This window comes from Sphaerodactylus townsendi, linkage group LG01, assembly GCF_021028975.2.
Source record: "Sphaerodactylus townsendi isolate TG3544 linkage group LG01, MPM_Stown_v2.3, whole genome shotgun sequence".
Classification (NCBI taxonomy): Eukaryota; Metazoa; Chordata; class Lepidosauria; order Squamata; family Sphaerodactylidae; genus Sphaerodactylus; species Sphaerodactylus townsendi.
This window is the reverse complement of record NC_059425.1, coordinates 171,063,809-171,091,366: the sequence shown is the minus strand read 5'-3', so window position 1 is coordinate 171,091,366 and position 27,558 is coordinate 171,063,809. Positions and strand designations below refer to the sequence as shown.

Genomic DNA, 27,558 nt, shown 5'->3' with positions numbered 1-27,558 from the left:
TATATCCATAAGGATATTGTTGTTTTTTTAAGCTCCAATTTTTAAAGGACTGCTAGCTTGCAAAAATGGACTATAGTCACCAAGAGAAAAAAAATCCATCCCATTTTAAGCTGCTGTGAAATCGAAGATTGTCAAAGAAACAAAAGTGCTGGATTTCACCAAGGGAGAAGTGGATTCAAGCTTTCATATGGCTCTTAGGTCCCCTGGATACTTCATGTGGGCAAATCATTCTCAGCTGAATCTACCCTCATATGGTCTTACAAATTCTGTAGTTCTCATAATGGTACACTGAGATCCACAGAAGGGAGACAAGAGGTTTTTTTAACCTTTTAAACGCATGAACTGGCTGCCTGCTCGGCTGCCATCTCTGCTGAACACCTAAACATGTATTTTTATGAACCTTTGTAGTTTTGAATTTTCCATAGTTTTCTTAAGCACAAATACAAACTCTTGGGAAGTTGCACCCAGTAATTTGCTCAGTTTCTGGTAGCTTTTTTTTTTTCAAAAAAAGGCTAAATTAATGCAAGCAGACACACACATCTAAGTTGAAAATGGAACAGCAGCTTCACATTCATGTCACTAAACAGCAAGGCTCTTATGAGCAACCAAAGAGGCTAACTGGCTGTCCAGCTTCTCTACCCAGAGGCTGAACTTTGCTTATACATCCACCACGGCAAAAAGTACACAAACAGGATGATCCAGAAAGATGAGAATACAAATGTCAACTGAATGTCCTATCAGTAATGGAGGAGCAGTTGCAGGAGAAAAGGTGTAACGAAGAAATTAAACCAAGCAGCAGAAATGCAAGAGCCTTCCCACTGTTTTGTTCTTTCTAACCAGGTTAGTGGAAGCCTGGAAACATCTTCTTGTTGTTGCTATTCCTCAGTGAGTGTGCTTCAGCACTTTTCGCTGCACTATGTCGCAAACGTTTCAAAAGAGAGATGCTCTCTGACTTGCTCCCAGGGCCTTTCCCAGACAATAACAAGTCCTGATAATACAATACCCTTGCCTTCTCTTAACAGGAGGGGGATAGCTTTTCCACAAAGAGGACGACTATTCTGGCAGGAGCGGTGCGACAAAGAATATACAAGGATAGTAAGTGTCCTCCAAAAAGTGGAATTGTAGGTTACTGCTTTTAAAAGCTTGTTTTATAGAGTTAGTACCCCAGCCCCCAGTATTCCAAAAAAAGAAGGAAAAACAGAATGTCTTGGCCCTTTGGTTATGGGAAAATTTGTGTTGCGTGATCTTAGAACTTTGACCATCCTGCCACATAATAGTTAGACTTTAACCATCCAAAGCAATCTGCAAGATTTTCCTTAGTACTACATTGGCGTATTCTCCCCCCACCAAACTTTGGAATAGCTGAAGAGCCAGGGAAGTAAGAGTCAAGGGGATTCTCTGGGCTTCAAACACCCTTTCATTCAGAACCGCGGAATGTTGGGTTTCTGCTGCTTTGTGTGATATGAGTTTTCAGCAACCAGTTTCTGAATCAAGCTGCACATACCAGTGATGTAAGTGAGATCCAAATCAAAACCATCTTTTAGATAACGCCTCTTATTTTCCGAGACCTATGAGGGGAAAAAAAGGTTAAGGAACCATGAAATACATGCTGCCAAGGTTTGGTACTAATAGGTCACATTTTAGTTCAGTTCAACAGGGGACGATAATGCTTTCTTTGGAACTGTTTCCCAAAGTCACTCTCGCCAGCTTGGCTATTAAGAATGGAATTGCAGCACATCTCAACCACAAGAAATGAACAGCTCACGTTCTGTACCCTATATCTGCACCAGCTGAGGAATTTCTCATAACCTGTTCTAACCTTTACAAAACAATATGCTGTTGGTATGTGCTTTAGGGTGGTAGGACTGACTAGAAGTCCACTTTTGATTACATAATCGATGTGTGTTCTGTATGGGCCATCTGGTGATGTCCATGAATTCAATTGTGTGTCTGGTCGTCTGAAGTATGTGTTTGCACTGAACAAACCGTTGGCTTCACAAAATCCTATGAGTCACTCTCCTGTAGGGGAGAAGCCCACAGATGGCGGCAAGAAGTGGGTGGGGGAAGAAGGGGGGGGCTGGGCCAATGTCTCTTGCAGAAAGCCAGGCATTCAGGAAGTGCCATTTCTGCTGTCTATACCCCAAAAGGTCCGGCGCTCATTCTATTCCTACTTAAAGGCATGCTGGATCAGACCAAACTAGTCCTGCATCCCACCCATAACCAGTCAGATAGTTCTGAAAAGCCCTCAATGACAAATTCCCTTCCCCAGTTTCTTTATATTCCCCCTCCCAAAAATTGGCACTGAGGAGTCCCTTGTGTGTCACCTACATCACATCTTGGATGAAACAACTGCCAGAAACTTAGCATGCCCATGAAGATGCCTTCTGCTGCGTTTGACTCTCCTCAGATTGGCCGTTTTGTGTGTTGTGTGGGGTCCTAATCTAGGCTTCAGACACTCCTGGAAAAATAAAATACATCTCCCATCATGCACCTGCAATGGAGGTCTCCAGGTCTTGGGAATGTTTAGTCTAGAGAACAGGAGCTGGGGGTGGGGAACATGATTGCTCTTTAAGTGTTTGAAGTGCTGGGGGGAAGAATTAGGACTAATAAAAGGAAACACTTCTTCACGCAACGTGTGATTGGTGTTTGGAATATGCTGCCACAGGAGGTGATGATGGCCACTAACCTGGATAGCTTTAAAAGGGGCTTGGACAGATTTATGGAGGAGAAGTCGATTTATGGCTACCAATCTTGATCCTCTTTGATCCTGAGACTTGCAAATGCCTTAACAGACCAGGTGCTTTCCGGGGGAGCGAAAAAAATGCTTGGCTGCATGAAGGAGCCGTTCCTTTCACCTCACCTCCTGCATGTGAGCTCCCAAAGGCACCTGGTGGGCCACTGCGAGTAGCAGAGAGCTGGACTAGATGGACTCGGGTCTGATCCAGCTGGCTTGTTCTTATGTTCTTATGTTCTTAAGGGCTGTCACACAGATGAGGGCAGGGAGCTGCTCTTGTTGAGAATAGGACTCACGATAATGGATTTAAATTACAGGCAGAAAGGTTCCGATTGGATACTAGGAAAAAAATGTTATAGTAAGTTGTGCAAAAGTCGAATCAGCTACCTAGGGAGGTGGTGAGCTCCCCCTCACTGATAAGTGTGTAAGCAACATCTGGACAAACACTTGCCTGGAATATTCTAGACTGATCCTGAATGGAGCCAGCAGTTGGACTGGATGGCCTATATGACACCTTCCAACTCCATGCTTCTATGATTTCCATCTAGGAGTCTTTCTTCAAACTATGGCTCTTCTAGATAAAATTCATGGACTACAATTCTTCCGGCCAGCCCCTGCCAGCATGGCCAAATGGCAGGGTTGATGGGAATTGTAGTTCATGAACATCTGGGGGGCCATAGTTTGAAGACCCCTGTTCTAACTTGGGGGGTCTTCAAACTATGGCCCTCTAGATGTTCATGGACTACAATTCCCGTCAGCCCCTGCCAGCATGGCCAAATGGCAGGGTTGATGGGAATTGTGGCTATCTGAGAACCATAGTTCTGAACCTATTCTAACTAATGCAGTTCCTGTGCAGGTTTGCACTCAAAGATAGATTTGGATTGCCATTACCTTAAAATGCAAGACATGGTTGCAATGACTTCTTTTAAAAGAAAACATCTAAGAGTAAAGAGTACTTTAAACCACCTTACCATCCTCCGGGATGCTTTTTCAAGTTGTCTTTTCTCAGAAGCCAAACGAAATATTCTTATCAGAATTATAACCCTCAGGACTCGGAAAATAACCACCACTCTGAGCAACAGGAGAAAAATAGCATCATGTAAAAAGGCATAGGTCAGAGACAACCATAGGAATATGTCTACTCAAGTCCAGCTCCAAAGGCTTCTCCAAGTGGAGGGGTTTGCCAAATTGTAGAAATTTAAAAGCCATACAGACTTTGGACAGAGAATTCATGACCTGCATGGCATGGCATGGCATTCATTCATTCATTCATTCATAATCAATTCTATATACCGCCCCTCCCCCGAAGGGCTCTGGGCAGTGAACATCATAAAACCAAACAATCACATTAAAACCCAGTTAAAACAGCGAAGATGAAACAAATTTACAGCGGCGTCCGGCATAAAACTTCATACAATATAATAAACCCACCCTGGAAAAAACAAACAGAGAGCTGAGGGCCCCATAAATTAAGGGCCCAGAATGTAAAAAGGGGGGGGGGGGGGGGGGGACATTCATTCATTCATTCATTCATAATCAATTCTATCATGCAGCCTCGAGAGAATCACAGACGATGAACATCATAAAAATAGAAACAATCATTAAAACCCAGTTAAAACAGCAGATAGAACAAATTTACGTGACGTCCGGTATAAAACTTCATACAATATAATAAACCCACCCTGGAAAAAACAAACCCAGAGAGCTGAGGCCCCATAAATTAAGGGCCCAGAATGTAAAAAGGGGGGGGGGGAAAGGAGGCATAGCATACCAGATCTTACCCATGGTGTCTATACATTCTATGGAGGCAATTATTTCATGGTAGTTCTTTTGCCAGCACTGAATGGTTGGGAAAATACATTCATTTATACCCCCTCGGAATAAATGCATGGGAGGGAAACCACCACTAGGGCAAAAATCCTTCCTTGGCGTAAGTCACGGTCAAGAACTATTGATGTACTGCTCTTCCTAACAGGGCTTCTGTGAGCACCACCTCAGTCTTCATCATAAGTGAAGAGGACATGTGAGTCAGCCCTCCCCTAAACATGTCCCCATAGCCTTCTCTTCTCATACATTTCCCATCTGGTGCCCAGCCCATGTTTTAAGGGTAGGCTGAACATGAGCAGAACTATCAAGAACGAAGTCTGAGTAATATGTTTAGAAGTTAGATACTAAGCACCTAGTAAGGTTATCTGTTTGTACCTGCCTCCTGGCAGATATTAAGCACCCTGACAAAGAAAGCAATGATAAAGTAGGCCACAGCAGCTTGTAATACTGTTCCCCTCTCCACCCCAACGCAGTGGACATTTTGCTTGCACCCCTGGGGAGACAGGTAATTAAGTCTGTGAAGGTGTGTGTAATGAAGTCAGCAACAACAACACATACAGAGAAGATCACTAGTTGTAGGCCAGGGGTCTGCAACCTGCAGCTCTCCAGATGTTCATGGACTACAAATCCCATCAGCCCCTGTCAACATGGCCAATTGGCCAAGGGGCCTATCACAGCATGGCCAATTGGCCATGCTGGCAGGGGTGATGGGATTTGTAGTCCATGAACATCTGGAGAGCCACAGGTTGCAGACCCCAGTTGTAGACAATGGCATAGGCCGTTTCCACACGGCCTTTTTATGGCGCCCTGGGGACGGGAAAAACGCAGTCCCCAGGGAGCCATTCGCACAGGCGCGCTGCTGCAACGCAACTGCACTCCTCCCCAGGGCGGCGCCAGGTCGCTTCTAAAACAACCCTTAAAGGGGTTGTTTTTCCCGCAACAGCATGTTCTGGCGGCGCTGCGCTAACAGCACCGCTGGAACAAGCAGCTCTTTTTTTCTTCGCTTCGCTGCAGTCTTCAGTGTTGCCGGCTTCCGGTGCTGGTTACGCCGAAGCTCGGGCCGACGCTGTCCTCCCACCCCTGAGGTCGGAGGCAGCGCAAGCGGCTTCGCGCCAGCAGGCCGCATGACAGGGACACGTGAGTCGACAGGGTAGACGACAGCGGAGCCGCTTCTGCCGCCCACCGCCTCCTGAGGCCGCGACGCAGTAATACGCGAATGGCCTCCGCTCATCGCCGCAGAATTTTGCTGGCGGAGTAAGGCGATCAACGTCGCGGCGAAACGGCCATAGAGCCCGTTTCCACACTGACCTTTTGGCAGCCCTAGGGGCGGGGAAAAGCACTTGATCCCCAGGGGAGCCATTCGCCTGGCTTGGCTGCACCTGCTGGCCGCTCCCCTCCCAGAGGCGTCAGGCATACAAAAAAGCTAACCCTTTAGGGTTGTTTTCCCTGTACAACATGTTCCTGGCCCGGCAGTGCGAACAGCACACTTGAGGGGCTCTGTGTTTCCACTTCCCGTCCATTTCGCCCCGTGTCCCGTGGAGTGACCTGCTGGCCAGCCAGGCCCTTGCGCTGTCCCTCCGACCCCTGGAGGTGGGAGGGCGATGAAGCAGCCAGCTGGCTGGGCCAATGTTTGAAGTTCTGATGAAGTCCGAACGAGACGAAAGCGTCCATGCGGGCAGCCTGCAGGCCGACCTCTCCTGAGGCAGCCATGCGATGTTGCATCGCGAGATAGCCTCAGCCTCCCGCGCCCGGCAGAATTCTTGCTGGCGTGGAGGCATCAACAGCCACGTCTGCGAGCGGCCATAAAGAGCGGTACAGGGCAACTAACATTCAGCAAGCAACAAATTATCAAAAAGTCCTATCAGCATAAATTATCTTTTATGGCAAGATCAGTTAGACTCTCACATAAAACTGACACTGAATCTACCCACTGACTACCTTGAACTCACTAAGCCCAAGTAGAGATGCTCTAGGAAAAAATGGCAATAGTTTATTATTTATATGTAATCACTGTAACTGAGGGGTCCCTAACACAGTTGAGCCTGTGGGAACTACTGGGATTTTGAGAACAGGTAGTGAGCACCACCACAAAATGGCATCTGTGGGGAGGAGGGGCATGTGCAGGGGCCTATCACAAAATGGTGGGAAGGCGCAAGCCAAGTATCCTCCTATGAAGAAAGCAGCTGTTTACAAAGGCGCAGAAAGATCCTGAGCTCTTTCAAAGCACCTCCTACTCTAATGAAGTAGAAAAACACCAGAACTGGCTCTTTGCCAGAAGGATGTGGGCACCACACTAGAGATCAGTACCCGATTGTATGTAACAAATGGAGTTTTTTCCATTCCTTCTCCCTGCCCCTACCATCAGTTTGGAAATGAATGCACCTCCCTAAACCAGAGGAACAGACAAAGAGCATCTAAGCCTCATACGATCACAGACACCCTACTACAGGACAGTACACTCAACATCAAGGCCTTTCAAATACAGCATTGATTGTGCCCTCCAGACAACTCCATTGCAAAAGAATTCTGGATTATCTTCAAGTGATAGAAGGGAGGGAAGCGGCACATCCCATACCTTGGAATTTTACTGGCTCCACTGAAGGCAGACATGTAATATAATATATTTATAAACAGTGTCCCTACAACAATGACACAATCCAGAATGTTGAGCTTGGATGTGAAATAATTCCAGAAGCTGAAAAACAAAAGGAAACAATTATTTGCAGATGATTGGTTGTTGTTTTGAGTCTTCTGGAGGCCAGGCCTACAAACCTTTATCAGTTGCAGGAGGAACTCTTACATTCCGATACAGGATACTTCATCAGTTCTTCCCAGCATGGCCACCACATGCCAGCTGATGGGAATTGTAGTCCATAACATCTGGAGTGCCAAAGGTCTGCCACCACTGACATAGAGCCGTGGTGAACCTTTGCCTCAGATGTTATGGACTACAATTCCCATCAGCCCCTTCCCTTTGTAGCCAATTGGCCATGCTGGTGAGAAACTGATGAAACAATAATCCCATATCTAAGATATAAGAATACTTTCCTACTAACATAGAGCCCGTGGTGAACCTTTTAGCACTCAGATGTTATGGACTACAATTCCCATCATGCCCAGCATGGCCAATTGGCCATGCTGGTGAAACTGATAAGAGTATCAATCCTAACTATCTAAGGAAGTCTAAGGTCACTCCTATAACTCAGATAAAGAATATTCTCCCCCAAGAATTAGGATCCACTATAACCTGATCTTGCAAGGAGCTGTCTGGCAATTAATTACACAATAGCATTAACCTGAACAACAAGGAGGGTCGGATTGGCTGTTCTAGCTATGGGAGAACTTCCAGGTGGGCTAATAGCCACCCTCCACCCCCGGGCTGGTCCATCCCAGGATAGAAGAGCATCACTGAGCCTGGGAAATGTGTCTCCCAGCCCAGATGAGACAAGCACAGGGCTCAACACAACTGCAGGACTGAATGGCTCCTCCCTCCTGCCGTCCTTTATGAGGGTGGCCCCAGGGCCCCTTTTCAGGGTTGTTCTTTCTGCCTCAGAAGATATGGTTAACAAAGCAAATCCCTTGTTAATGATCCAGCTAAAAGCCATTCTGATATTGGGCCTTTACAAGCCAGAGCCCATGAGGAGCTGCAGGGAAGGCACATTTAAGGGTCCCAAATCCTTAAACTTAGTGAGAGACAGTTTTTTATGGCACAATCCCCAAGTGTCTGTGGTTCCAGTTTAGAACAGCACTTCAGTCTCCATCCCTGCATCATTTTCCTGTCCCAAAATGGCTGCAGGGAGCCATTATTTATTCTGCCGTGGAAATGTGTGTGTAGCTATAAGTGCACAGGTTTCCACAGTGAGGTAAAGCAGCTCCCAGTAGGGCCATTTCAACAGTATGTTGTAACTGGAAATGATACCAAAAAAAAAAAAATCAAAGGGAGCAGATATTTAGCCCATATCAAGCCACAGTAAAGAACTAATGGCAAATTCCATTGCACACTACAGAAGGGAAGTGCAAAATCTCTGAAGTTCCCTGTTTCTAAAATAACTTCAAAACATCTCTTTCTGGCCAGACTGACCAATTGTGGGTGGGGGCTCTGTTTAACAGCAATGTCCCTACCCATCCTGCCAACCCCCCGGGGTACCTAGCAGTGCAGTGCCAAAATGGGGAGCCCCTTCTCTGAATTGGCTCAGTTTACCCACAAGGATGCAAGGTAGGCAAAAACTTGTCTAGACTTGTCCTCTCTAAATCAGCCTTGCATAATGCCTTTCTGACACCCTTCCTGAAGAGATTGTGAACACAATACCACTGCCCTGGAGAGTACTCTCATCTCCAGCCCTGGACCAAACGCCCCTGTGAAGATAATGGATCTGTTGTTGCATTAACCAAAAGCTTCTTCCTCTGACTAGCCTCTCTAACAACTGCCCTATTAGCATTGTCATTGTTCTATGGCTGTGATTTCATCAGCTACCTTCCCCCCTTCAGGAATCCCCGAGCTCGGACCATCAAGCAGATGCCTTAACCAATTACATTAACGACCCAACCATTCAGGTGAATGTCTGTCTCTTGCCTTTCCCTAGACTTCTCTTTGTTCTGGGAAATAAAGGGTCACTCTGCATAACACTGAAGCCCCTTTGCCCAGTACCCCTTGTTCAATATCTCTGGAACCTCTCTGTGTTTCCAAAACACATTGTTCTTCTAACAGAGCTAAGTGTGGGTCACTCTGCTCATCGAACCGCTCCGCTTCAAGATCCAAGAAGGTGACTGTAACTCTTACTCCCCAGTTCCCTCATCTATTCCAGACCTATCCCATCACAACTGCTTTATCTTATGCTGTTTTGATTAATGTGCGCTTGTGTACTCCCATTATTTGCTCTCCTGCAAAATTTCTTCCAAAAGCTGACTTCTGTAAACATAGGCTAACAAGATCTCAAGCTTGCCCAACCTTTTACTAAGCTCTCGCTAATTCCTTACTCTAAAAGGGAGAAACACTCACCAGTTCAGGTAACAAATACTGCAAAGTAGATTTCTATGGTAGCATTGTAGACTTACCAGTTGTCCCCGATCAAACCTAAACCTTCATCTTTTACTCTACAGAGGTTTCTACAGCAGTCGATATACATGAATATTTCAGAGGTATTCCTGTTCTTACCCTTCAAGACAAACTCGTAGGAGAACATCTACAAAGAAGAAGAGCGCTATAGCCAGAGAGATGCCTCCAAAGATCCCATTTTTGTCATCAGTCAATAGAGATACAATCACAAGTAGAATGTCCACAAAAATAAGCACAACACCAAATAATCTACAAAAGCAAAGGGGGAAAAAGTGGTAAACTTTCAAAAGGTAAGCAACACACAAAAGGAAAAACTGGTTTTTCCTCACTATGTTGTCAGTATCACATTAAGGTCCCCAGAAGGACAAAAGAAATGCTATCAAGACAAATTGATGAACTGCAGCTATTTTGGTTGACCTCAGTTAATGGCACAGAGCTTAAACATTTAATGCAACCATATTGTACTAACAGATGGTGGAACAGCATACAATATTTAGGGTTGCCAACCTCCATGAGGGACCTGGAGATCTTTTGGAATTATAACTGATCTCCGGACTACATTATCAGTTTCCCTGGGAAAATGGCAGCTTTGAAGGGTGTAGTGCAGTGGTGGCGACCCTATGGCTCTCCAGATGTTCATGGACTACAATTCCCATTAGCCCCTGCCAGCATGGCCAATTGGCTGATGGGAATTGTAGTCCATGAACATCTGGAGGTTCGCCACCAGGGGTGTAGTGGAATTATACCACGCTTAGGCTCCTCCCCTCCACAGGCTACACCCCCAAATCTCCAGGAATTTCCCAACCCAGAGTTGGGAACCCTAGCAACAAAGAGTCTACTTATGAAGCCTGCTTATTATAATCCACTAGTTACCAGACTCTACTGTCTGATGTGCCAAATAAGTTTTTAGACCACACATGCTTCCAACAAAAACTATTTTTTAGGAAAAACAATGGAGCAACTTCAAAGTTCTCAAATTTGAAGAATGGCTAAAAGATATGGGTAGCTTTTTTGATTTTTATGTTGTGGTTTATACTTACCTGAATCCAAAAGACATCACATACGGAGAAATCTTCTTAAGAATACTGGTTTGAAAAACAAGAGGGGAGAGAAGGGGAAGATTGTTATAATTAGGACCAAGGTAAACATGGCAGGTTTTCCTAACTTCATCAACACTGAATATGTTTTGGCAGTGGCGCCTGGGGTCCAAATGGTGCCCGGATTCAAAAAACCCTCTAGGCACCCCCCCCCGAGCTGTAGTCGACCCACGCGGTCAGCGTAAGAACGAGACGAGACGCGGAGATAACATCTGGTGGAGATCGCCAGCAGCGGGAGACCGGAGGTCCGTGTTCCTAGCGAGTCTCCCGTCTGCCGGTTCCTGGCACCTTTTATTGTTATCCCTATTGAAGGCGGTAGGAGGGAGGACCGGGGAGTTCCGAGAGCGGGAGGTCGGGGGGGGAGATCATCATGTGATGCATGATCTCATCTAGCTGGCTCGTCTTGAGGAGAGGAGCCGCAGCTGTCTGAGCCTAATCCCCTCACCTGGGGGCAAGACCATTTGTCCCTGCATGCCCGTGATTGAAGCCAGGCAGTTCATGACCCGCGGACTCATGGGGGGGATATGAGAGAATTAGGGGAGTCGCGGTATGACCCAGCAGGTCGCAGGAGTCCGCTTGGCGTCCCAACGTTCTACCACGGTGCTGCTGGATCAGCAGTGCATTACTACATCTCCTCCTTTTTACATTTTAGAAAAAAAAAGGGGGCGAAAGCGGCTAAGGGGCGCATTTAAAGGGTAACAGCTTGTCTCCTCCTCACTGCGTCTGAGTCAAGCTGACTCAAGCTGCTTGTGTAACATTAGAACTTGGCTCACGAGGGGTAAGAGGGGAAATTCGAGGGGCTTCTTACACATGTTACAGGCAATATTAGACACGCATTAGATCGAATGAAACAAGATCCGATAGCGAGGCACACAATTAAACCAATGCAGTGAGCTGTACTAATAGCACTGAAGCCATCCTCCCGAGCAGCCAGCTCCAGAGGGCTGACCACCAATAGGAGCAAAACATCATACTTCAGATTAGATACAACTTCTTGCAGCTCACGCGACTTTCATGTGTAGAATCCAACTGGGAATTATCAGAAAGATTAAAACAACACATATTATGTACATTCTCACAACCTTGGTGGTGTGTAACAACAACAAGTAATCAATAGCTGCTTACGCGATTGTCTAGGGTCGCTTGAGCGAAGTTCCTGCTGCTTTCCGGAGGCTGAGGCGTCCAGAGCAATGGAGGTAGGAATTGATCAGGCCGCTTCTCAAGAAGGGCACAGTACAGTCGGCCAATAGTCTTGGTGTTACAGGAAACAAGTCGGGGGCTCCCACAAAGGCCAGTTATGTAGGGAGACAGGCTCCCACGCCTTTGAGTAGTGAGGCTTACCACGCCGCTTCGGACAGAGAGGATGCGAAAGGCAGAGCGAGGCGGAGCGGCGCCGTCCAGGCTCCTAGGGGTGGAGCCTGGGGTAGCAAGAGAGTCCTGACAGACAGACGAGGCGGAAATGCAGCAATAACAAATAACATAATCTTCAAAAAAATTAGGGCATGCAATAAATTTAAACAATAAAACATGGCCTTAAACTTGATACATAGGCTGGATGATGTGCGGAAGGAAGGGGAGCAACCCGTGGTTGCATAATTGTCCAATGCATAGCTCTTGCTGTTTGGACTACCAAAAGCCGTACAGAGCCGATGCATGCGGAGTCCATGGATTTCTCTGTTGAGCCAGAGGAGAGCTACTGAAGTAGTCTTTAGCATTGCAGGTTCAGTGATTCCTCCACGAGCAAGGTTTGTCCAGGAGAAGGCGTGTTCCAACAATATTCAAGCGGGCTGAGAACAGCCGGAGAGAGTTCCAAGGGTTAATCTTATCAGGGAATGTCCCTGGCTGCACCCAGCTCCAAGCTTCAGCCAGAGGCTGACAGAGAGGGAGAGAGAATAGCGATTGTGATGATGAGGCTGCGCAACACGCGGCATCAACCTCCTGAGCCACAGCTGGCCCAGGGCTGCCGTTCCCCAGAGTGGTGAACGATGGGGCTGTGATCCTTGTGGAAGAATGGGTGTGCTTGGCTCCAGAGAGATCCCTCCCATCTCGGCCCAGGCTGGGGAGGCAACCGGAGGGCCCCCCTCGGGAGGCCAGAGGCGTGAGGGCCCGGATCCTCCAGGGAGGCCCAGCGCTCCATCTCCTCGGGATGGGGGGAGCTGGTCTGGCATGGCGAGCAGCTGGACTCCCTGTATGGAAGAGAGAAAAGACAAGCAACGCTTTTCCCTACAGGGGGTTTCCGTGCTGGCATGGGCTGAGCTAGTCCTTATAGATGACAATGGAAGGCTCGAGCCCTGAGTGGGGGGGGGCTGTGGGCAATTTTTGATAAGAAAGAATAGAGAAAGAGTACCTTTTGGATATGGTCTGCTAGAGAAGAGGATGGAGACCTGGATATGGTCTGCTAGAGAAGTGAGGATGAGACCTTGATTAACGGGTCAATGGGGGAGGAACTACTCCCCTCTCTTTCGCTTTGTTTTGGCCAAGCTTTGGATTGAAGCAGTTGGCCCATTCCTGACAACGCATCACTTTACCAACATTCAATGCGTTAAAGAGATACAAAGGCAGGAGGAATTGCCCGAAGGCTTAGGAGAAGGGAGAGGTCATATCCAGGTGGGATGTTTGTTTGTAAAATCCATCCCAATCACCGTCTAAGGTGTGGGTTTTTGCAAAAGTAACTCTGAACAATTCCCACAATTATAGTCATATCACAAGTAATATAGCATCTATAGGAAAGATACAGAGAAGATGCAAAGAAAACAGTTCCTGGGCTTGGAGGTTTGGATCCCACAGGAGCAAATTGGAGAGGGGTTTGCAAAAACCCCTTTATCAGATCCCTAGATCTAGAGGTGGGGTCAAGGGCCAGCCCATTAGGAAAGAGGGAGGGTGTGTGCAGAAAGGAAGAGGCCCGGGGGGGGAGGGTTTGGAAGTCCAGCTCTACACCTTCCCTCCCGCAAGGGGACTTTGGCCGGGTTTGAGCTTCAAGTTTCCTACCTTCACAGCCCGGAGGCTGTGTAAGATAGAGTGTGGCTGAGAGACCCCCTTGGCACTCGTGAGGACTAGCCAGGGAGGCTCAGCAGAGAATGTGGGAGCATGAGAATGATTTTGGCTTCATATGTGTAAACTATGCCTCAATGCCAATGTGGCAGTGTAAGGCTCAGGATGGGCCATCTAAGAGGAAAAAAGGTTCTCAAGGAGAGGTTTGAAAGAAAAAAGTTTTGAAGGCTTTAAACTAAGATGGAGTGGGCTGGCTTGAAGCAAGGTCCCACTCGGTATCCTAGGGGAGCACGCGACGAAGCTGTGTCCCACGTTTAAGGCTGAGATGCTGTAATGGGCTAAGCCTTTCAAAGGCGATTAGGGCACACATAATCCAGAAGGAGAAAAAGCTTTAATTGAAGCACAAGAGCATAGCTTGGGAAGCAATGGAAAAATCCCCCCTATGAGGGGAAAACTTTGGAGGGTCTCTCTTGCAAGGGGGCAAGACATACAGAGACATGGCTACATAGGCATACAGAGCACATATAAAGTAACAAGGAGGATTACAACTCTGGATTTGAGATCTTGCTCTCTCTGAGGTAATTGACTTGCATTTTGCTGCCACTGGGAGAAAAGCTTTGAGCTTAGAGGGAGCTTTGCACAGGCATGAGAGGCTATGAGATTTGGTTTGAACCTTTACAGCTGGAGAGGGGCCAAGGGGCTTCTTCTTCATGAAGGACTTTTACGGCTTAAGGCCATTGTGTGAAAGCATCTTCCCGCTTCCCATGCCCCTCATTTGTCCTGTGGATTGGCTATGGGGCATTCTGAGGAAGGGAATTCAAAGCGGGCAGTCCCTCTTCCACAAAGCATTTCTTTCTGTTGCAATTCAGTGACTGTGGACTCTGCAGAGATTTTTGAAATGCGTGCCATTCTGGAGCACTAGGCGGAGAGCATGGTGACTTTGGAGAGTAGAGAGGGGCTAGCAAGAGCAGGGAAGTATAGGCAGTAGAGGGAGGGAACGAAACGGCTTGACGATTTAGATTAAGCTGAACTTAGATTAGACTCAGAAGAATGGGAGCATAGAGGCAGGGGTGTTCAGGTGAACTTGGCAGTTTCTCTGCTTGCGGATGTTTGTCCATACTTGGATGTGGATGGCCTCCCTGTGGTGCATGCGGGTCGATGACCCCTGGGATGATGAACAACCCCTGTTCAGCAGTGGGCGGAAGCGGGCAAGACCAGCCCTAATGGTGCTCCATTGGGGATGGAGGATCACTATACTGAAGGCTGGAGCAGCCCGAAGATCCTCATGGGGGAGCTCGAGGGAAGGGGTTTGAGAGTCGCGGATCTTGGTTCGGGCACTGGGGAGATGCCCCTCGGCTTGAGGCCTCCCCCAGCGGGCATTGGGGCGCCCGGCCCTAGACTTTTCCTGGGGGGTCTTCGCCCTCTGGGGAGAGACCCTCCCTCCGGGCTTCAAGGGTTGTAGAGCCCCGGGGCCGGGCAGCCTCAATGCCATTCCTCGGGAAATGTCCTGGCTTGCCGCACTGGAGGTGGAAACACTGCGTCTCCAGGGGCTGCCTCATGGCAGCGGAGAGGGCCGGGCCACTAGAAGGCTGAAGCTTGATGGGCTTAAAAGACCCGATGACATCCTGGCAGCAGCTTTTGAGGCATGGTCGGCCAGCTTCGGGGTTCCTTCCCTGGAGGCCTGTGATGCAACTGCGGCACTCAGCTGAGGCGTTCTCCCTGGCAAAGCAGCTTAAGGAGGCTCCGGCCCCTGGAGCCTCCTCGTTGTCCAACTGCCGCCTCTTGAGGAGCCTCCTAGACCTGGAGCCTGAATTCAAGCTACAACTCGGCCATAGGAGCTCTTGGGTTTTTTGCCGGATGGTGGAGAAACTCTGGGTTGGCTGGCGGCATTGGGGACTTTGATAAATGCCTTATAGGCTTACTCCAGAAGGCTGCACCGTAGGAAATGCGGCCTCAGGCAGGAACAATCTGTTGATACGCTAGGGGTTGGCGAAGACGTATGAAACCGTACGTAAGCTGAGCTGGTTGTGTGTAGCGCCGCACGAGGCGGCACTGCCCTGCTAAGGCATTGCCTGCGTGGAACTCACTTTCCCACGATCACAAATTGTACAGGGCCTCAGGAGGCATCTGCGGAAGGGAGTGGTCTTCCAGTCGATCCCGAACCATTAGGTGACTCCCTTCAGCGATCAGCTACTCGAGCATGCCTCCTCCTCACATAGGGGCTGGTGACTCCCCATCGTCTCCGGGCACCGGCTTTCATGCGAAGCTTTCGGCGGAGGATATTATAGCCTCAAAGAGAGGCGGTATTCGACAACCCGGGCCGAACTTATGCCATCCTCCCCCCCACGGTATCTGTGAAGCGGACGGGCACAAATGCAAGCGACTATACGGTATCGCTCGTCTTCCGTCCAGGGTTTCTTTCTTCTGCAGATGTCGTGGGCTAATACGTTCTGCGAGAGTTTGAAACCAGCGCCATTATGTGGCGCTTTCGACAGAGGTCTGGCAACCCGTTTCGAAAATGAAGGCGGAACAGGAGAGAGGCGAAACTGGGCTGGGCGGGAGAGCTTGGAATTGGGTGAGGGAGCCGATGGGGGCAGAAAGAGGATGGTGCCCAATTTAGTGGTGGATAGAGAAATTTCCGGGGTTGAAATTGAAAGGTGAAAAGATGTCGAAAGGAGGGCTGACCTACAGCAAAGGAGACCCATAGGTCCTGCAGGCTGATGGCGACAAAACTTGTTGTTATCTCCATCGTCAGTAGCTTAGCCATATCGGGCGCCAGCGAGGCTCTGTCGAAGAGCGCCAGCCGGATGTTTTCCCAGTCCATTAAGATTCCAATGTCCCCCTCTGGGTACCATGGACACTGAGCTTCAATCTCCCCTCAACCAATTTGCGCGCAGGGCGCCCCTTCTACTTTACTGGGGACCCTGGCCGCATTTCCGTTAGCAGCTTTCCAGTTCGCCAGCGTGCTTGTCATAAGCCCTGCTTTTGCAAGCTCCCCATACTTCACCCGGTGTTCCCGTCCGGACGGGAAAGTGTCCTAGACGCTGGTGTCTTTCTGGATGCGCCCGATCCAGAGTGACGAGGCGATACGAAACGGTGGTCCTCCTGGATCTGCGCCGCATCCAGCGGATCTCTCTCGTATCGCCGACCCTTCCCGAGGCTGCACGGTGAGCAGGGTGGAGGAGGTTCGAGGATCTCCCGGGTTTCGCACGCAGCTTGTAGTCGCGACTCCACGCCGGGTCAGCTGTAAGAACGCAGACGACGGCGGAGGATAACATCTGAGGTGGAGATGCGCCAGCAGCGGGGAGACGAGGAGGTCCGTGATTCTAAGCGAAGTTCTCGGCCTGCCGGGTTCCTGGCACCTTTTATTGTTATCCTATTGGCCAGAGCGTTAGCCCAGGAGGGAGGAGGGACCGGGGAGTTCCGGAAGAGGCTGAGAGTCGGGAGATCATCATGTGATGCATGTAAATCTCATCTGGCTACGTCGCGGAGAGGAGCGCAGTGCCTGAGCCTAGAATCCTCACCAGGTGGGGCAAGACCATTGTCCCTGGCGCCTCGTGATTGAGCCAGGCAGTTCATGACCCGCGTGACTCATGGGGGGGATGAGGAATTAGAGTCGCGGTGGCGACCAGCAAGGCCCGTGGAGGTCCGTTGGCATGCGCCCCTAACGTTCTACTCACGGTGCTGCTGCTGATCAGCAGTGACATTACACCGAAGCCCTGCTTTTCGCTCGCACAGCGCCTCATCCCCCTCACTCACTCTTTCCTTTCCCCGTAGGCTCTGAGGCTCAGCTTCAGGGAAGCTGCCGCTTGGGCAGCCTGTCTCTATGACTTTCTTAAAAGGGCAATGCCCTTTTAAGATTGCTATTCTCAGGGACTTCCTTCCTGCTTCTTTCTCCTCTCCTCTCTTCTCTGCCTTCCATGCTGCACCATGTGTGCAGAGAGGATGCTGACTGCATCCATCCCCATCTAGCCAGATAGACTAGAATAGTGAACCTATCTCTCCACTTTTCTATTCTGAATGGAGTTCACTCCTCTTATTAGATTAGAAACTAAGAATGACTCCGACTAATTTCTAACATGCCTGTGCTCACACGACACATGCGCAGCTTGTTAGCGGGATGCTCCACTGTGCTTTTGCCTCAGCACACTCTGCTTGTAATGCCAAGGCATCTCTCCCCAGAGAGATAACCAACATTAAGAGCTAACAAGACTATTGTGGCAAGCTTCTGTGAGCATCATCTCATTTTATCAGAGACATGAAATCAGTTCTCATGACCATGACCAAACCAGACATGACAATATAAATGGGTTTGCTGCCATTTTAAAGCATAAGAACATAAGAAAGAGCCTGCTGGATCAGACCAGAGTCCATCTAGTCCAGCACTCTGCTACTCACAGTGGCCCACCAGATGCCATTGGGAGCTCACATGCAGGATGTGAAAGCAATGGCCTTCTGCTGCTGCTGCTGCTCCCAAGCACCTGGTCTGCTAAGGTATTTGCAATCTCAAATCAAGGAGGATCAAGATTGGAAGCCATAGATCAACTTCTCCTCCATAAATATGCCCAAGCCCTTTTTAAAGCTATCCAGTTTAGTGGCCAATCACACCACCTCCCTCTGTGGCAGCATATTCCAAAACACCAATCACACGCGTTGCAAGTGAAGAAGTGTTTTCCTTTTATTAGTCCTAATTCTTCCCCCAGCATTTTCAATGAATGCCCCCCTGGTTCTAATTATTGTGAGAAAGAGAGAAAAATTTCTCTCTGTCAACATTCTGTTCTACCCCATGCATATTTTTATAGACTTCCAATCATATCCCCCCCCTCAGGCGTCTCCTCTCCAAACTAAAGAGTCCTAAAGCTGCAGCTCTCCTCCTCATAGGAAGGTGCTCTAATCCCTCAATCATCCCTCAAGGTTGCCCTTCTCTGCACTTTTTTTCTATCTCTTCGATATCCTTTTTTTGAGATCAGCGGCCACCAGAACTGAACATTGTAGTACTCCCTGGCGCGGTCCGCACCACTGCTTTATATAAGGGCATGACAATCTTTGCAGTTTTATTCTCAATTCCTTTCCTGATTATCCCCAGCAACTTTAAAATATCAAGCCAGCATGGGAAGCTGAGGGGCTCTTGCCCCCCACCGCCCTCGCCACGCCTCTGCACGTGCCAAAACAGCTGAAGGAAAAGGGTTGTGACATTTCAGCAATTGAAGAAGTGGAGGGTGGAGACAAGAGTTCCTCAGCTCCACCATGGCATCGCAGTATGTTTAAATCACTTTTAAAAGGCATCCAAGGGTTCAACCCATAAATGCTGTCACATCTAGCTTGCCCTTCATCCAATGAGATTTTTGCACATTAAGAAGGAAGTAAAAATAAGCAATGAATTAAAAGACCCTGTTTGTGATGTTCAATTCAAAGCAATATCAGCTCAAGATAGAATCTTTTCCCCCACACTTGTATAAGGTATCTCGCTGCAGTTTTGAAAAAGGGCATGCACAATTTGCATTGGCCATAATCAGATGCCCTTAACAGGCAGACAATTTGAATTGCTGTAGGATGCATAAGAAAGTTAAGGCATACCATAAAACAACCACATGCTCAATATGATTATTTTCTTTCAAAAGGAAATAAAATAAGGGCCCTGCCTTCAGTGGAAGGCTGCAAAGAATCAATGGAATAAATACCTTCACTTTAGCGCATGCCTCTAATGTTGAAAAAGGTAGTTTTTTTTTAAAAAAAGTACTTTATCTTTGCAAATTAAGTTCATAGCAGACCACACAAAGTCCTTTGATGTTTTCATCTGGGAACATGTCTTTACATAGAGGCTCCCTGAAGGGTGTATCCAGGTGGATTAAGCCAATGCTCATTTCAACACATGTAGGCTGATTCACAGGTTACACACTCACGTGGACTTTTGACAGACATGTTCAGGGGGTTCCCTGCAGGAACTTAACTCCCAAGAATGAATGTACTTGACTCAAAGTCAGAACATGGCACATGAGGAACAGGGGCTTAAGGCTATCCCCGCAATTGTAATTTCTGACATGAAATGTCTTAGGGTGCCATTATTTTTCTATTGGGGAAACTTAGTTGTACTGATGACCAGAGGCGTATTGGGGGGAAATGGCACCTGGAGACAACTCCTTCTCCAGGAGCGCCCCCTGCCCCCAAGCCCCACCCCCAGTTTCTGTGCCGGGTGGGGGCAGGGCTTGGGGGGGCATCTCCAAGCCTTGCTCCCAGCCTCCATGCAGGATGGCTTGCTCAAAAGCCAGCCTGCATTGATTCCAGCGGGAGGGGGCTCCTGAGCCAGCCTGCAAGGAGGTGGGGCTTGGTGCCATGTGGCTGGGGGGCACACAGTTTGATCATGTGGGGGGAGGTGCCTGGTGCCCCACCCCGTGATCAAAAGGCGTGCGCCCAGGGACATGGGTGACCCATGTCCCTATACGCCGTACGCCTCTGCTGATGTCTTCATGTAAGTTGCCCAAAGAAGCAAGGAGCAGCTCCCCGGGGCAGTTTCAGTTCATAAAACTGTGTGGATGGCTTCAACCCACCTTTTCATCACATGCCCTAATCCAATCCAAATCAGGCCCATCAATACATGGTAATGAATTTGCCAGAAGGGAGCTCTAGCTACACACCTGACTGTTAAGCCCTCACGCAGTCATGCAGAAACCCTCACATATAAATGAGTCAACGCATCCAAGGCTGACTAGGGAAGAAGCCATGCACAAGTGAGCAGCAGCTGCATGTCTGCCGTGCTAACAGGCCAATGAAAAAGGCCATCTCTGCTGCCACTCCCCAGTCTCCTTCATTCCCCTGAATTAATATTGAAGAATATCCTTCCAGATGTTTTCTGCTTGGACCGCTCATGTGCTGTACTAGTTACTTGGCATCAGTGTGTGTATGCCACCAAGTCACAGCTGACTTACGGCAACCCTGTAGGGTTTTCAAAGCAGGAGATGTTCAGAGGTGGTTTGCCATTGCCTGCCTCCACATCACAACCCTAGTAGTCCTAGAGGTCTCCCCTCCAAATTCTAACCAGGGCCCATCTCCTTAGCTTCTGAGATCTGAGGATAACCGGGAAGACACAGCTTTGAATCCCCGCTCTGCCATGGAAGCTTGCAAGTGAACTTGGCATTCTCAACACAGCTTGCAGGGTTACCTTGGCATTCTCAACACGGCTTACCTGACTGCAGAGGCGTAGCTCCAAGGGGAAGGGGGCATGCCCCTGTGAGGGTGTGGCAAGGGCGTTCCAGGGTGGGGGTGTTCCAAGGTGGGACAGGGGTGGAGGACACCCCAGTGCACTGGGCGTTTTTCCCCCTTGCTATGCCTCTGCCTGACTGGGATGTTGTGAAGATAGATTGGAGGAGGGGAGACTGTTGCAAACCACTTTGGGTCCATCATGAGAAGCAAATTGGGATATAAACAAAATAAACAGAATTTCAGCAAGACCAGCTTGTGGGGGGAAAAGAAAGGGGGATACAAACAAGCAACAAACAGGCTATTCATCACTTCTATTGATCCAACAGATACAAGTAACTTACAAAGCATATGTGTTTGATCCCTTGACATCTTCAGCACTGCCATTATCAATCTCAACAAATGGTTCCTTGGTCTGTTGACTGCTGCCATGGAATCAAGTTAAATGGTTGCACATATTAAAAACATGATCTTGGTTCCCCAACTTTCGACCAGAAAGTGAAAAAAAAATTTTCAATGCAGAATTTAAAACAACTCAAATTAATTCAATCAAAAATGCTGGAAACCCAACCCTGCCCCCCACCCCAATTCTGCCCTATTCAGTATATACATCCCCTCTGATTTCATCTGTACCATCAGTCCCCACCCAAATATGGGATCAGGCACCGCAAATAATTTCTGTGTGTTGCTGGTACTGTGTTTTAAGAAGAAGAAGAAGAAGAGTTTGGATTTATATCCCCCCTTTCTCTCCTGCAGGAGACTCAAAGGGGCTTACAATCTCCTTGCCCTTCCCCCCTCACAACAAACACCCTGTGAGGTGGGTGGGGCTGAGAGAGCTCCGACAAGCTGTGACTAGCCCAAGGTCACCCAGCTGGCGTGTGTGGGAGTGCACAGGCTAATCTGAATTCCCCAGATAAGCCTCCACAGCTCAGGCGGCAGAGGGGGAATCAAACCCGGTTCCTCCAGATTAGATACACGAGCTCTTAACCTCCTATGCCACTGCTGCTCCTAAATAATTGTAATGTTTATATTTTATTACTGTATATTGTGTGTTGCCTTTTTGGCCTTATTGTTCACCACTCAGGGGTGGGTGGTAAAGGAGAAGGAGAAGGAGAAGGAGGATGAGAAGGAGAAGGAGGAGAAGGAGAAGGAGGAGAAGGAGAAGGAGGAGAAGGAGGAGGAGAAGGAGGAAGAGAAGGAGAAAAAGAAGGAGAAGGAGAAGAAGGAGAAGGAGAAGGAGGAGGAGCAGGAGTTGTAGTAATAATAATAATATAGGATATACTGCAAGCTGGCAGCAAGCTTAACACACGAATGACTAAAAGAGGAGCCGGGAAAACAAGTGAACATTGCCCTCCCATGGGCACAAGCAAAAAAGCAAGTGGGCACAACTGCCTCAGGAGGGCGGAATATACCCTGGAGCCTGCATTAAAAAACTCAAGGCAAAAACAAGAAGCGAAGGCTGATTCCGCATGGGCCAAAAACAGCAGTGCGAAAATGGTGTGAAAACAGTATAAACCCTTTTACACCGTTTTCACACTGAAGTTTTTGGCCCATGTGGAATCAGCCATATATAGCTCAATGATAAATTAAGCAGCATAATTTTCAGGCAACCTATGCTTTGGCAGTAAACGTAGCTCAAGATAGCAATGGTTTCATCACTGTACTCTAGACCACAGGATAGCAAACGTCTTCTGCTGTAATCAAGTTAACGAATACAATTATGCACCATCCGGAGTAACTCACCTCTGAGTTGCTTGCAGGGCTAAACCTTGGTTATCCCTTACAATGGACATCTTATTCTTCCTACTTGTGTGGAATCAATCAGAGGTAGCTTCACTAGGGTAAAAAATACAAAAGTTTTATAGAGCTTCACTACCCCAGGCCTTCCTATCAAGTTAAAGTTCATATTTGATCAAGACTGAACCTGCATTTCACTGCAACCAGCCACCATTCAAGTCTGGGAGATCTCATTAAAGCACTATAATTAATGTCAAAATATCAAAATGCCTGCATTCTCTCCCCCAGTCACCCAGTAAATGAGGTTAGGACATCACCATATTTTTAAAACACCCAGAGTACATGCTAGCTTGCCAAAGGCTATTTAGTAAGCTTGTTGTTCATAGCTTTCCTACTATTAAAATTCAAATAGTTTTCAGAGAAAGGGTTGACCTGAATTATCAAGCTGCAGGTTGAGGGGGGAGGGAGTCATATGATTTGAATGTTCCTCTTCACAGGAGTTAACTTCTAGCAAGAAAGCCAGCATTTCAGTGAGATGGAGCTCTTGTGGAGTAGAGAAAAACTTCTGAAGGGAAGAGCTTTCAATTGTGCAAAACCACAAAATGGTACAGATGACTTTCCATCTCAACACAAGCTTAAAAACATAAATCAGTCCATTTGACTAGGACATTACAAAACAAAGATTCTCAGCTTCATGCCCCGTAACCTGACAAAAATAAACAGTTAATTAAGAAAGAGGAAAGCATAATTGCTCTGGGCCAGACCTACACTCTTCCACAATACTGATGTGCAATTGAAATATTAAGCATGGATTCTGTACTTAAGTAATTTGGAAACATTGACTGGTGCTAGGGAGCAGCAGCAGCAGGCCATTGCTTTCACATCCTGCATGTGAGCTCCCAAAGGCACCTGGTGGGTCACTGAGAGTAGCAGAGCGCTGGACTAGATGGACTCTGGTCTGATCCAGCAGGCTAGTTCTTATGTTCTAAGTATTCGATAGCCAACAACTGTTGGCATTGCATACAAAACCTGGTACTTGATATCCAGCTTTGGCTTAGTTCTCGACAGCTTCAATCAGATTCAAATAGGTAAACTAGAACAGGCTGCATTCTTACTATGGAATCTTATGCTGAGTTACTCCATTGGGGCCCAAGGAAATCCGCACAGGATTGCACTGTTAAGCCGGGAGCAACACACATCCCTCCCCGCAGTCTCTGGAGTAGATACTGTCTCTACCCTAAAGATCCCCATAAGGAAAGATACAGTTTCTATCCCAAAGATCCCCTTTAACCTATACAGCCAACATTTCTTCCCAAGGACAGTAACCCTGTTTAGTCACTACAGTTTTGACATCCAGCATCATAATAGAAAATCATGCTTCCCACAATTGTTCTGATTGCCATATTGTGTACACCTTAGCTTTGAAATACTCATATTTATAGTCTTAAAAGTACAGGTTTCTAATTGGATGTGTTGAGGCTAGCATACACACAAATTGCCCTTTTCACAATTGCATTTATTAAGACTGCATGTAATACATTCTTCCTTTTGCAGGCTGTTAGAATGACTGCACAGGGCTATAACAAAGTACTAGATCTGAGCACAAAGCTTAACTTGACCAAGAGAGGGATGTTTTCAGAGAGGTTTCACACACCCAACTGGAAAGACCTGCAATGCATATGTGAGTGCCCCCTCTACCAGCTACCCCGCAGGGTAGCACACCTGGGCCTCGTTGGGGCTCAGTAGCCCTCTTGGGTCAAATAAGACAACTCTGGCTTCTATTCACAGATTCTTTATTTCTATCAGGTAGTTAACAGCACTCCTGCAAGCTAACCCTAAATCCCCTTCCCTGTTGACCTGCTTCCCTTTTATCCCTCTCAGGACGTTCCCTCCCTCCTGGGAGCCTCCTGTTCCAGCCTCCTAGCCTTCCTTGATTGCAGCCTGGCTGGGGCTATTCTGGTCCTCCCCCATTTTCTAAGGCTGTAGTGGGCTGCCAACTGCAACTTGGCTAGGGCTGTGCTGTCTCCACCCTTTTCACTGTAACTGCTGAGATTTATTCATGCTGTTGAGGCTCTTCTGCCATTTATCTGCAATCTCTCCGGCCCTTGGAGGTCTCTGTTTCTGCTGGTAAGTCCAGGGGCAGAGTCGCCAGTTGTGGGGTGCTCCAGGGCCCATGGGTGGACATCTGTAACAAGGAGAAGGTGCAACGGGCTGTCTGGTGCTGGGAGACAGCCCCACCCCTGGACAGTACAGAAACTGCCCTTTTCCTCACACACATTTCACATATCATGAGGAACAATATTTAGCTATAGGAAGGAATTCACAACATTTTCTGAACTTGTGGGCATCTTTGGAATCTTTAGAAAGGATGGTGAGCTGAGGCTGTGGTCCCAGGAACAGAGCCAAATGCAATATCACTTTCTTTTCTTTACAAAAGAATTTCATGGCAACCATGCTGAATACACGAGTCTGCCTTATTCACGGGTATCATCTGTAGCAGCCCTTCTGAGCCTCAAATACAGTGGTGGTGAACCTATGGCACTCCAGATGTTCATGGATTATAATTCCCATCAGCCCCTGCCAGCATGGCCAATTGACCAACTGGCAGGGGCTGATGGGAATTGCCATGCTGGCAGGGGCTGATGGGAATTGTAATCCATGAACATCTGGAGTGCCACAGGTTCGCCACGACAGCTCTAGTGGCTTCAGCTGCTATGGCATCTGATATATAATCCCTGATTTACAATGGCCCCACCCACTTTCTGAAAAGTTCCGCAGGTACAGGGAAGTACTGGCAGATATTATGACATACATGGGTACCGTGTTAGGGAACCTGTGTGCTGACCAGTTTTCAGTATTCCACACTATTGCATATACAACAAACAGGTTCCTCTCTTACATGACTAAGTGGAACCAAAACTAGACACGCACACACACAGGTCAGGTTTAACTCCATTCCAATACAGTCCTGGAGACATGTTTTCACCTTCTTGCATGCAAATGACTGACTTAACCACAGAAGTGAATCAGTAAATAAAGTCCTGTACTTGGAAACAGAACATGCCCAGCCTCCCTTTACATAGTCTATGTCAGTAGATTTCTCACAGACTGGTATAATGTATGGGTGCAGCCTCCACTTATCACAACAAGACATTTTGGTTCGGGCAGCAGCCGGGAATAGTACAAGATACAAGTGAATACAAACCACTGACTTCCATAGGATGAATAATAATAGAGGAGAGATAACAAGCAGTCCCTTAATTCAATCAATTCTGATGCCTCCAAAGTGGACGCCTGCTTTATTCTTCCGCTACAGACAAAACTGGCTAATCATTTGGGAATTTCTTTCTCAGAGAGCTCAGAATAGCATCTTATCCCCGCCCCCCAACCCTGTAAGATAGGTTAGGCAAAGTTCAGAAAGCATGTTAAGACTACACAGAAGTTCTAATAAACATGGAAACATGCTGCAAACATTGGAAGAGGGTAAAAGGGAAACAAAATGAAAACTCAAAGAAGAATTAATATAGGTGTAGGTACTCTGTACCACACTGCCCAGTAAATTCTAAAAAGCAGCACACATTAATTTGGAACAGAAGAATTCTAACTTCTGGCAGGGACGATTAAGAATACAGAACCACAGCAAGCAGTCACAATAATGGTGTAAAGATGCAAATGCTTCTCTCAGTGCCCGGGAATCTTCTATGCAAGACGTCCTACAAATTTCAGAAAGGTTTACTTCCAAAAATGTGCCTAGGATTGCAGCCTTGTGTTAAAACAGCTGAAGTGGTTAAAGTACTGAAGCGTAATCTAGCCTGTACTAACCCCTGTCGAGAATTCCTGGGCTATAATCCTTGTTAAATGAGTAATTCACGATGGGGGGGGGGGGGGGAAATACTCCAGTCCTTACTTGGTTACTTACACCACACCCACCAGATTCAAATCCTCCCTCAAGACAGGCTCTCGACGGCCCATCCTTCGCGCTCAGAAAGCCCCTGCAACCACTTTTAACCCCCAACAAACGGCGCGCCCCCCCAAAAAACCCTCCACCCCGCCACGTCAGTTTTTCCTCCCAGCATCTCATTACCTTTGCACCCCCCCCCCCCCGCTATTTTACTCCAGCAAACTTTTCGGGGGGGTGGAAGGGAATGCAGGGCGGTGGATAGATAGCTGGCTGGCCCCCGAGGGTGGCCGAGACGCACGAAGAGGAGGGCGCCAACTTAGCCAAGCACTTACGAGCAGTTCAGCGACCCCGGGCGGGTGTATTTTTCTGCATACGGAAAGGAAGGAAGGAACCAAGAGAGAAAATGCCGCTTCAGCAGTTCGCTCCCGGGGCCAGCCCCCGAAGAAACCTCCCCCAGGCCTCCTTCTCCTCCTCCTCTTCCCGCGGCGACTCCAACTCCGCCGGCCAGACTCTGCTCCCCGAGACTTTACGCACTATAACAAATACTTTACGCACCATACTTTACGCATTAAGGGTTTCCCGCGCGGCTCCCCCTAATGAAGAGCAGCTCGCCAAGGGGCTGGGAAGAGCCGGGCGCCGCCCCGCTCCACTTCATGCTGGCTTCGGCGCCGAGACCCCACCTGAGCCGGGTTCGCACCTGATTCCCATCACCTGCCCAAGGGCGACGGTGACGAGCAAACCCGCAGGTTCCATTCGGACCTTGGGTCGCCGTTGCCATGACCACCATGGCTTGTCAAAGGTGGCTATTATGCAGGAAGGCCTGGTTCCAAGCTCACGTGGGGAGTAGTGATTTGTTTGTTAAGGTCCTCTTCTGGCAGGTTGGCCTAGGAGAGGTTGCAACTTGCCTCATGGCATCCTCATGGTTGATGACTTGTGTTAGACAAATAAGTCTGATCAAACAATAGTTGGTTTGTATTGTCAAAGGCTTTCATGGCCAGACTGACTCACTGAAATGTTC

The 27,558-nt window shown here is 48.1% G+C and overlaps 1 protein-coding gene across 5 annotated transcripts in view; it reads right to left on the bottom strand.

Moving 5' to 3' along the window:
• The window catches only part of LOC125434328 (phosphatidylinositol 3,4,5-trisphosphate 3-phosphatase TPTE2-like), a 48,966-nt gene extending 21,833 nt beyond the window's left edge, over positions 1-27,133 (bottom strand). The window contains exons 1-8 of one of the 5 annotated variants that reach the window (XM_048499571.1): positions 27,096-27,133; positions 22,646-22,738; positions 21,247-21,327; positions 10,658-10,702; positions 9,717-9,866; positions 7,137-7,256; positions 3,706-3,805; positions 1,505-1,568 (exon numbers count right to left, since the gene is read on the bottom strand). In XM_048499571.1, the coding sequence (XP_048355528.1) occupies positions 1,505-1,568; positions 3,706-3,805; positions 7,137-7,256; positions 9,717-9,866; positions 10,658-10,702; positions 21,247-21,327; positions 22,646-22,695 (610 nt within the window). In that variant the 5' untranslated portion in view covers positions 22,696-22,738; positions 27,096-27,133. Of the gene's footprint in view, positions 1-1,504; positions 1,569-3,705; positions 3,806-7,136; positions 7,257-9,716; positions 9,867-10,657; positions 10,703-21,246; positions 21,328-22,628; positions 22,739-26,723; positions 27,045-27,095 lie in introns of those variants that run through there. The other 4 variants (XM_048499544.1, XM_048499561.1, XM_048499578.1 and 1 more) reach the window with 4 other exon arrangements.
• Positions 27,134-27,558: the final 425 nt, after the last annotated feature.